Genomic DNA, 12008 nt, shown 5'->3' on the forward strand with positions numbered 1-12008 from the left:
TTACATACTAAATGTTTCTGTTCTTGTTTATGGGAACACAGCTCCAGAAACCGCAACCTCAGTTATTCCTGTCAGAAAGATGCAAACTATTTAAAGAAGGAGGAAACCATCTCACTGTTGAGCACAAAACAGACTTTCAAACACATTTGGTGGACCCCATGTTAACATACAGCTGAGTGCCACTCAACAGTAATGTGAAAAACATCAGGGTGACATGGGTTGCCAAGACAAGATCTGATATTGTGCATTCAGCCCTGAGGCTATAGATTCACTTCCTTAACTAAGTAAAACAGGGGACATCTATTTCTGACAACACCAGTAAAAAGGTCATTCCCTTGATCCTTGCATTTGAGAGGAAAGAAGAGATCTAGAAGACTAAATATAACGCAAATGTTTCTACCTTAAAAAGTCCTTAATAGGAGAAATGGACACATCCTATTCCTGGAGGCAATGAATCAAGTTAAGTATCAATTTTGATTACTTTCAGAGAGAGACCAGATTGTTGACAGGTAGGAGAGGAAGAATTTAGACAAGTAACCTTCCAGTTCATCCTGTCACAGAACCACAGAATGGTTGAGGTTGGAAGGGATGTTTGAAGGTCAGCTTGTCCAGCCCCCTGCTCAAGCAGGGCCATCTACAGCCAGTTGCCCAGGATTGTGTCCAGGCAGCTTTTGAATATCTGTCTCCATGGATGGAGACTCCACAACCTCCTTGGGCAACCTGTGCCAGTGCTCAGTCACCCTCACAGTCAAAAAGTGTTTCCTGATATTCAGGAAGAGCCTCCTGTGTTTCAGTTTGTGCCCATTACCTCTGGTCCTGCCACTGGGCACTGCTGAAAAGAGCCTGGCTCTGGCGTCTTTGCACCCTCCCTTCAAGTATTTACATACATTGATAAGATTCCCCTGAGACTTCAGCTCTTCTCCAGGCTGAATAGTCCCAGCTCTCTCAGCCTTTCCTTCCCTGGGCTCTCTCCAGTATGTCCATGTCTCTCTTGTACTGGGGAGCCCAGCACTGGACACAGTACTCCAGGAGTGACCTGTAATGATGACATTCCGGTTCATCCCATGACAACGTTACAGTCATGTACTCTGGTCTGTGAAAATAACTTTTTATCTCCATGTTGAAGGGCATATTTTTAGGTATGTATTTCTAACTGTTTAATCATAGAATGCTACAATATAAAGTATATATCACAATCCAAAGATTTTTTTTTAAATTTATGCTCTGCTTAGTTTATTGTGATTACCAATCTACGAAAATTATCACAAGGACTACAAATCTGTTCCAATGAATCTTCTTTGTCCAAAATCCTTGAAAAAATTCCATTCATAAAATATTGCAAATTTGGCAAATTATTTACATGAAAAACATGTTTATCAATAATGGATTCTAACTGAGTATGAATATTATAATGGAAAATTCTTCTAAGTCTCCTATTAGAAAACTAAGGAGGGATTATTCTTAAACTCTACTAGTACAAAAATCTCAAGTTCTGGCCTAACAATATCTGCAAACAAAAGTTGTATTTAGATCTTGTTAAAAAGAATAAAAAGAAAAGAAATGAAAAACATAAAAAGAAAAACTCAATACTGGTATATTTAATTTTCTTCAACTCATGAGGACAAGCAGAGAGACATTAAGTTATTGTTTTAGCTTTAAATTAAATTCAATATGTCTTAAACGGACACAAACCAAAATTATAGCTTCTTGTTGACTAATCACAAAACACAGCTTTTCTTTAGGCAACATTAAAGCATGTGAAACAAGAATTAAACCTCTTTCAGTGAACAAAAACTGGACAAAGTTGTGCGAAGTTGTGCATTTCATTAGAACATTTTAAATATCAAATTTTAAATATGATTCGACTTAATAAAGATTCTGTTTAAAGACAAAAACACTGAGATGTTTAGATTAAACTTCTGGACACTGTTTACCTCAGAACAGCTGAAGAATGCTGTAATACAGAAATACTGCTATTACAATACTGCTATTGAATTAATATTCAATATCGATTTATTGAAATGAATAAGAAGTTATATGAGCATACATTTGTGAAAATGGAATGGAGAAAAAAACCACTATGCTTTCACCTTACAAAAAATAAAACTTATTCCATCTACTGCGTAGCTGGTTACTAATCAGCAGAAAGACAATGGGAAATATGTATATAAAATAAAGAAGAATCCTCCTGCTCCATGGCATATGAAGTTTACAAAAATAGTGCTCCCAAAATATCTTTGACGGGCTGAGAATTTCTTTGGAACACACCCACGATGAGAGTTGATCTTCTTGGATGAAAACAATCTGCTTAAATAATAGTATCTTGTGGCCAAATGGAAGGTCAGGGCTGTGCAAGAAATAGAACTGTGACTGCAGACTACAGATGCTACCGACACTGGGAAACCTCTGATGTATTAAGGAATTTCAGGGACAACAGATGGACATGTTTGGATCTGCTGAGCATTCGTGCTCCCCACTGAACTGCTTAATAACTTCATGACTACACCAAAAGTCTAACAAAGCAAATAAACTTACAGGAGTTCTCTCCTCTTTCGCAGGGGCAACAGGCGCTTTCACAGGTTCATTTTGGGTAGGATTATGGGATGGAAACCGTACTGGAGATGTTACTCAACAGAAACCGTTGAAATAGCTTATTTTGGATTTGCCGTCAATGTGAGCTTAGGGAAACATTTTCAAGTGCAAGTGCTTAATGAATGAGAAAAATGATTTGCTCTAATGAGTAATGCAGTATGGCATTAAAATAGCTTAAAAAGTTAAAGAACTCACCGATTCTTTTCTGCTCATAGTTTTGCTTTGGGACCGGGAGCGGGAAATGGTACTGAAAAAGGAATCCTTTTTTGATGCAGACAAAGGTGGAGATCCCGTAAATTCACGTCCTCCAGACAAACTCTCAATGCTTGGGGATGAGCTGATGTTTTTTGAACTTTGTCCTGTGAAGTAAGTATAAAGCAACAAAAGAACTAATCAATGGGCAGTTTCTTTTCCTTGTAAGTATTTCCTTGTCTTAATCGACATGCACTGAGATTCACAGATAGCTCAACAGAGAATGAAATGTTGAAGTGTGTCAGCAAGCACTGTGAGATTGAAGGACTATTCTGACATACACATAACTTAATTTTTGTATCTGAGAAATCTTATTGTATATATAGATATATACACAAACATACTATATATAGCATATACATGTATGCTAAACATACATATGAGATCTGTATGATACATATATATGAGATATATATATCTCTCTCTCTGCGTGTAAATACTGCCTCAGTATATATATATATACTCTATTATGTCCACAAACTGAGCATCTTCTCTTTTCTGTATGGCATAATGAGCAAAAGTACTATCTCATAATTAAAAAAAAAAAATCTAATATCAACAACGCTGCAAAGGAAATCCTTTTTCTCTCAACAAATAAACTACAAAACTTGGCAAAGAAAGCTAGGAACAAGAATGTCAGATTCTAAGAAGAGCGGGTTGGACACTGAACATCTAGATGACACTATCTAGACTTAAAACAGGAAAAATTAAGTTAATTTTGGGAAAGAATGTAAGTTCTCGTGCTTCAAATTTCAAGGCCATCTCCACCTAATAAACATTTTGATTATGTCTACTCAATAGTTACTTATTGTAATTTCATGCAGCTTTTCCAAAGAATCTAGTATTGTCCACTAGAAATCTTAGTGAAGACAACTGGGTAGATGCTTGGGCTGTTTTATCATGACACTGTCTGCATTCAAGCAATCTTTGATAAGGACCATGTATTCCATTTGGGACCCACAAAGTGTTTTGAAATATTTAAGTTAAAATTATATTTCAACTAGCTCCAGAAGAAAAATACAATTAATATGTCAGTTTACATTAAATTTCATTAAGAAAATGTTACATTAGGACAGGTGGCAGTTTTAAAAAACCTTGCAGTTAGGTAGGTTTATGAGGAAATCCACCCAGCGTGACACAATGCAATTCTAGAATTTTCCTTTCTGAAAAAAAGTAAAATAGCATGTAAAACTACAGCTGCAGAATTTTTCCCTTTGCTTGTTTTGTCAGCTATTCTGATTTGTCTGTTTATGTTCTTCCTTTTTCCTTTCCTTTTTTTGTGCATGCTTTTCATGCTACCTTGTGTAACATCAACAATGATCCACTGAAACTAAGTCATTCAGATGTCGCGGGTGCAACTTCATCTCCTTTGCAAGGTTGTAATTGAATTCGAAATCATCTCTCCTTGCAGATGCCAGTGGTTCATCCTTCTTTGCACTGAGCTGCTCCAATCCTCTACGTCAGTTTTACTCTCAGCTATACCACATGTTATTGCACAGACCTTGCAATGTATTTAGTGTACAGCCATTGTAGATGCACTAACAGTTCTGAAAATATCAAACTAACTCATTTTCCAGAATGGGTTAATCTCCCCTTCATTATGCACTGTGATCTTCCCCCATGATATAGGTTTATAGAGAAATATAACTAAAAGACAAAGAAATTAAAGAAAATAAAGACAGAAAAGGCTGCAGAAAACAGAGAAAGAATTTCAGATTTAGATACAAAAGGAGATCAGCTCTATTGAGATAAAACACTTTAAACAAAAGGAAAAAAACTAGCAAAACCTACTTATACAGAAACATCAACTTAATTCAGTCATTTAAGATCTAGAATAGTAACTGTCCTCAAAGTGGTGTGGAAGTCAGCGATGCCACGCTTGGCCACCTGCTGGGAGACAGAGCCCGAGCCAAGTTCTCTGCGGTGTTTGACCCACACAGCACATATTGCACAGCCACAGCCACACGAAACCAGCAATTCGTATTTTCTGAAGGGAATAAATACAATTCTATTTAAAATGTCCTCTTAGCAAGAAGACTGTTCAATGCAAAGAGATTGAACTAGCAAAGAATAAAACATAACACGTTACAAAACAGACCAAAAAGGACAAAACCCAAGAAAGGATCTGGGTTTAATATTCTCAAAGTTTTGTGGAAGAAAATTCGCATATAAACTGCTTCCCACCTTCTCCTTCATACTCCGCTGCCTTATTTTGCTCATCTCTCCCATGACCATGGACTAGATGATCCCATCCAACCATGTGATTCTATGATTCTATGATTCTATGACCCTCCAACACTTTATGTCCTGCTTCTCATACTCCTGTGGACTGCCCCCTCCTCTTCTTCAGATCCCTCCACATTGCCTCTTCTGCAACTTCATTATTCCAACTTTTTCCTTTACATATTCTTTTCCTCCCACAAAATTCATTCAATTGCATTTTTCTGCTTCTTCCCAGCCCTTCTCTAGTCACTTACCACCTACCACTTAGTCTGAACAGTTTCCTTAAAGTGTAGGAGACGGAGGCTGTAAATCTCACTTAATTTTTGCCTTCACATTTTATAGAGAAATGAGATACGCATTAATCAGGTGAACATGAATCTCCAATTTTGTAAATAATTCTAGAGGTGAAAAAGGAGAAAACACTGCACGACAAGCAGCAGAAATAATTCAGTCACAACAAAGTTTTTAGAAGATTTCTAATTTTAGGATAAAAATCATGTCACTTGGCAACACCATTATCCTTACATTATCCTTTACATAAGAAGGAGACTTTTAATGCATTTCATAGTGGCAATTTACAATGGAAGTGTGGTTTTACAGTAGGTAAAACTTAAAAATAGTTTTGGAACAGGCTAAATTATATATTTTAACAAATAAAGCATTTATAAAAGAAATTCACACAGCTCAGCCAGAGCAGCCAATATAAATGCTAAAGATAAAAAAATCTATTTGGTGGACAAAATACAATGAAAAAATATTTCATTATGTATAAATCAGATTAAATGGGCTCTCTTTCCCATCCTAGTAATAAGAAGATATCTTCCACATATGATCAAGATTAAAAAAACAACAACAAAAAAGTTAAACAAGGAGCAGTGAATGTTTTTCACATACTCCTCCACTGCACAGCCCACTTCACCTGCAAATAAGCAGATGATGTGGTAAAATTTCACAGATATCATTTAGAGAGGAACACTTTAAATATATTTGAGGAACCCACGCACATGAAATAATACAGCTTGGCAAAATGATGAAAAAATTATTTGTAAGCGTTTTTTTTTTTTTTTCTCTGTTATGTCTCTCCACTCCAAGGAAAAGAAGTTCAAAATACAACAGGGAATTGAAAAGCCAGAGAACTGTCCTTATGGCCACTGCTTTGCCTACTAAACAGTTACACTTCAAAAGATGGATCACACTTTAGAGGAATGGAATATGCAACTCCTGGGTTGTAAGAGGCTCTTCCAATTTCCAGAGGAGTCATCATTTTTACAACTGTAAATACGAAAGCTGAAAGACAAGTCACGCCAATCATACCTGTTTTCTCTAATGTAACAAAGCAGCCGCCTATCACTTTCCCAACACAGAAGTTGAGTGGAGCTGCTGCAAGAACAGTTAACTGAAGTCACCATGATGCTTTTGAAGTCCTCCAGATGTATTACGTGTGATTACTGATTTCTGAGGTATTAACAAACCTCACGTAACTTTGGAAATAACACTGTAGCACCTATGCAGAGATTTCAGGATCTTGGGAGGATTACACAAAATGCCACCTGTATCTGTCTTACTGATTCCACATCTTTCTTAATAAGCAGTGTGGTACGTTCTCTTCACTCAATAACTTAACAAGAAGGTCATTACAGAGAGTTTCTAATTTTGCGTGATTCTCCAGGAAAAAAAGAAAAAAAAACCAACCCAAACCAAAACTCTTACTCTCCATGTACAGTCAAAATATACAAAGTGATGCAATAAAGTACAACTAATAACTAACCAAACTCATCTCCTTCTTTAGCAGCTTCATCAGCAACCTGAGAACATCACTAAATCAAAACTCTCATTTTGCTCTGCTAATGCCATCAATCTCAGATAAATATATCATGCCTTCTTAGAAGAAGATTAGAGAAATCTAATCTCTGATCATCTAAGCATATAGCAGAAGGGCCTAAAGCCTATAGGAAACATGATGAAGAAACTCCAAGCATGGAAATCAAATGCTTACGAGACACACAGAACAAATAGCTAAGGATCCCTGACGTAAGCAGTAGTCAGAACACATTACTTGTGTAGGGTGTCTCAAAAATATATGTATACACACTAAAATGCATAAATAGTTCACAGTGATGATGCACGCATTTTCAGGCTCTAAAAATACATTCACTTCTAAGGTAAAAAGGAGCAGTGTTACCTCCATGTGTCAGCTTCTAACTGGCTCACTACTTTTGTTTTTTTTTTTTTGTTTTGTTTTGGCTTTTTTTCTTTGTTTTTTAAATGGGTTGGGTTGAAAGGGACCTTTAAATGTCATCTAGTCCAATCCCCCTGCAAAGAGCAGGGACATCTCCAACCAGATCTGGTTGCTCTGAGCTCTGTCCAACCTGGCCTTGAATGTTTCCAGATATGGGGCATCCACCACCTCTCTGGGCAACCTGTTCCAGTGTTCCACCACCCTCATTGTCAAAAATTTCTTCCTTATGTCTTATCCAAATCCACCTTCTTTTAGTGGAAAAGCATTATGCCTTGTCCTAACCCAATGGGCCCTACTAAAAAGTTTGTCCCTATCTTTCTTATAAGCGACCTTTAAATATTTTCAATACTTAAAGGCCACTATAAGGTCTCCCTGGAGCCTCCTCTTCTCCAGGCTGAACAGCCCCAACTCTCTCAGCCTGTCCTCATAGGAGAGGTGCTCCAGCCCTCTGATTATCTTCGTGGCCCTCCTCTGGGCCCACTCCAACTGGTCCATGACTTTCCTGTACTGAAGACCCCAGAGCTGGATGCAGTACTCCAGGTGGGGTCTCGCCAGAGCAGAGTAGAGGGGCAGAATCACCTCCCTCGATCTGCTGGCAACACTTCTTTTGATGCAGCCCAGGATGCGGTTGGCTTTCTGGGCTGTGAGCACACATTGATGGCTCATGTCCAGCTTTTTATCTACTGGTACCCCCAAGTCTTTCTTGGCAGGGCTGCACTCAATTCCCTTCCTCCCCCAGCTTGTATTGATATCAGGAATTGCCCTGACCCAGGTGCAGAACCTTGCACTTGGTGTTGTTGAACCTCACGAGGGTCACATGGGCCCACTTCTCGAGCTTGTCCCTCAGGCGTAACGACTGCACCACTCAGCTTGGTGTCATCTGCACTTGCCTGTTGCTGAAGACACTGGAGCTGACCGCAGGGTTACAAATGCACTGTCTCAAAATCATTTGGAATATACCTGGACGTGGTAGTTGGAAAAGGGATTGAATTGTTGGTATTGCTGGCAGGGCAGAGGGTGGAGACATGCAATGTCTTGAAAAGAAGGAGGAAATTTTAAATGTAACGTGATCAGTAATAAGGACTTATAATAAAGTAAAAGAGGATGATGGGAGGAGTGGATATGACTTACAATGAAAGAAGAGCAAGGTTCTGGTCTTACTAAGTTTTAGTTAAGTTATACAGGAGATAAGCATGAACTTTGGAGGTCTCTACTAGAATATACGAAAAGTCAGAGGAAGATGCTCAAAAGGCATACAAAACTGATGGCTCATTCTCTGTTTGGCTCCTACAGAAGAAAAGAACAGCTTTCATAGTTACAAGGAGAGTAAGGACAAAGATACCAAGAAGAACAGAAGTAAGGCATGATCTATAATTCAAAACCATTCAGATTTGCTCATCTATTACTCTGTATTTGCCATAGTCAGGATGTAGAGTATTAAAATTTGCAAAAAGAATGATGTGAGTTTTATAAAACTTTTAAACTGCAGATAAATTAGTTTCCCTTTTTCTCCTACACTGAAACTGGAACAAAGGCTTCTAGCACTTTTAAAATTTATTCGAGTCATCTCATCACACAAATCTGTACGCTTATCATTCCAGGCTGAGGCAGGTAAGCTCCTCTCTAGTCGAGTGCAGTAAAGTAGACGTTCAGCTCAAAATATGCGCCTCAAATATGACAACAGGAAAGTAACGCAACTAAAAGAGACATTGATGGTCGAACGGTCCCACATGACAACGTGTGAAATGGACCACAAAGTACAAGGCAATGAGACATTTCGAAGGAAGAGGGATGCTGGCGTACAGTAAGTGAAGGGCCACACAGAGCACAGTCAGGCAGTGATGAAGCCAAGCGGCTTTTTTTTTTTTCCTTCTCTTTACACAACAGTGCCGCTCGGTGGATGGACAATGGCAGTGACAATGGGGATGCCACGCATGGAAAAACCCGCGGATGGGTGGCCAGGGTACCACAACAGCCATACCTGGGAGGGCAGGGGGCTGCTGGGCTGGGCCTGGCGGTGCAGCATCGCCGCCCACGCCCGCCTCGCCTGGGGAAGAAACCAGAGCGTTAGAAGGGTTCCTGACCACAGCTGTGATTTGCTCATGGCAAAGAGCTGTACCTCTGGGGTTTTTTGCTGGAAGACCCCGCTTCAAACACAAATGGTATTGTGAGAGCAGGAAAAACATGAACAGGAAGTTTTAATAATCAGATAGATTATATCAAAATCTGAAGTAAAATAAAAAAATCAAACCCATTCTGGTACTTCACACTCACAGTGTCATTATATTAGTTTGGAAGCATCATATTCTTATCATCAATAAAATCTTATAATTACTTAAGAATATGTATATTTATATTTTTTTAAAAAAGGAAAAAAAAACCCATTTGTTATTCAGTATTCTATTTCTTTCATTTTTATTTAGTTCTGCTATCAGTAAGGACAACTTTTTCCTTCTGAAAAAGTGTACTCATTTTCTAGACCCAGCTCATAAATAATTCTAAATATGGAGATAATTTCTTTAGGGCATATTCGGTGACTGTGGAAATTCTGTTTGTGTTACAACAAATACCACAGAAGTATCAACTCATAAAAATAAACAGTAGTCTGGAAACTCTTTAAACAGCTGATCACAGTTTTGGCAGAACTTCATCTTCAAACTGGTCCTCTAATGTGTCCTTGTGATAAAGCAGCATTAAAAAAAAAAGCCTTTTGGGCTTCAGCATGAAAGGACCTAGAAGGAAAACTGTACCTGGCAGTATCAGGGAAGAAGTGAAAGAGAAATGATTGCTTTCTGGTAACACTCTGCCATTTGGTAATCAGTGTCCAGTTTCTGAACGCTCAAGAATCCAGTGGTACACAAAGGGCAACAAGTCTGTTTTTTCCCCATATTTTTTCATTATCAGTATTTTTGTCTTTCAAGACAATGAACTCAACTGACAATCCAATGAACTCAAGATCTGAATTCAAGCTTTGTGCCAATGCACTCCGTCCTTGTGTAGGACTAAGATAATATTTTAATCCTTTTTCTATTAGCAGGCTACCTTGCATAAGTAGTCAGTAATGATACCCAATCTTCTTCTGTGCTGAGGACAGGCTGAAGGGGATTAATATATTATTAGGAGGAACTGAATTTCCAATTAAGTATCTAGATGCTTCGTTCAACTGTGATTTGTAATGTTGAAGGCTCATCTGGAATTACAGGCTTGCAATTATTATTATTATTTTTTAATATTAGTCTGCTGTTTTTCCATTTACTTTGTCTAAATTATACGTATTTTTTTCTTAAAGAAATTTAGCAAGTACCAAAACTTTGGAGTGAGAAATAATGACTATTGAATGTGTAAACCCAGCATCCCTCACGGAGAGCACAGCACAAGCTACCCCTGGAGGTGGCAGGACAAATGGTACCTGTCACTGCTGCTGGTGAGTGGTAACTCTGCCTGTAAAGCTGGGATAGGACTATTTTGCCAGTCCTGCAAGACATTTTGTTACCAAGGACTTCTTCACACTTAAAAAAAAAAAAAAAGGAGAGCAGGCAATTACTTTAATATCTTCAAACTTATAACCCTCTAAATATTAATTTAGATTATCAGCACTACTTGAGCATTCAAAACCTGAAAGGACTAATACAACGTGACAAAAACTCATAACTTCCTTTACTGATTTGATGCCTGTAGGATTTACAGTATTTTGGTCTGTTATATTGTCCAACTGAGCAGTGTTAGACCAACTGGAATTGCAAATGTCTATCCATTTAAATCCTAAATCCATGCCTCTGCATCTTGGCTAAATAACCAAGCTCCAGGAGGTTAAGGGGAGCTGAAAACACAGTGAAGAACAGGAACCTAAGACAATTAGTGACAGCTAGTCAATAACTTGGGAGCAGACACGTTACAGACCATGTCAAGTAGCTTTTACACACTCAAAAGCTAGATCAGAATCCAGAGTTTGAAAAAAGCAGCACAGAAGGCAAAAAGGCCGGTAAAAAGTTCAGCACAAACAGAAGGAGTGGAATGAGAGCTTCTCATAGTACGGATATGTCCTAAATCCTAGATCCTAATGCCTGGGATAGAAGTATGTGCAGCTTCTCAGAGCTGTGGGGAGTGCTCTCCTTCACTGGAGATGCTGTACAGCACTTTCCTGAGGTGGTGATACCGTCCTTCTGAACAGAACTTGAGAAGTTATCCTCACTTCTAAGGTGTGACAGAGATGGTGCTCCATTCTTTACAAAGGTATCTGCATCATGCTTTTAGCCTGCCTCCACCACACTGTCATTGAAAATGGGGCATTTTTTTTTTTGCTAAACTATTCCTACATTTAAACTTACTTCAGAGAGAATTCACTGGGTAGCTTTTAAGAGACTTTATATTTCCATTGCCATTTAGGCGTCTCTTTAAAAATCCAAATTACAGCACTTGCAAATGTAGTTAGCTGCCATCATTCACAATTTCTATCCAACTACAGGCAATATGCTGACAACTCTACAGGTCTGGAACAACAAGCGTGGCACTAATATGTAAAACAAATGGATTAAAAAAAAGTGTATTTACATTTTGTTGCCTTTAAATTACTTCTGCAAGTGTTGTACCAAGTATGGACAGGCAGAACAGGGTGAGAGGAAGCTGCAGGTACCGGAGCATTGCAGTAGGTTGCATTTCCTCTTACCACGAAAATGCGCTGTGCCCTACATAGTTAATCTGT

General features: G+C 38.4%; 1 protein-coding gene across 4 annotated transcripts in view; it reads right to left on the minus strand.

Annotated features, from left to right (window-relative positions):
* TBC1D5 (TBC1 domain family member 5) overlaps positions 1–12008 on the minus strand; it is a 325821-nt gene that overhangs the window by 42893 nt on the left and 270920 nt on the right. For 2 of the 4 annotated variants that reach the window (XM_086742636.1, XM_086742635.1), the window contains 2 exons: positions 9288–9353; positions 2788–2951 (listed from right to left, as the gene is read on the minus strand). In XM_086742636.1, coding sequence (XP_086598762.1) covers positions 2788–2951; positions 9288–9353 — 230 coding nt within the window. The remainder of the gene's footprint in view (positions 1–2787; positions 2952–9287; positions 9354–12008) is intronic. The other 2 variants (XM_086742637.1, XM_086742638.1) reach the window with 1 other exon arrangement.

Source organism: Chlamydotis macqueenii, chromosome 2, assembly GCF_036417535.1.
Source record: "Chlamydotis macqueenii isolate bChlMac1 chromosome 2, bChlMac1.mat, whole genome shotgun sequence".
In the NCBI taxonomy this organism is placed as follows: Eukaryota; Metazoa; Chordata; class Aves; order Otidiformes; family Otididae; genus Chlamydotis; species Chlamydotis macqueenii.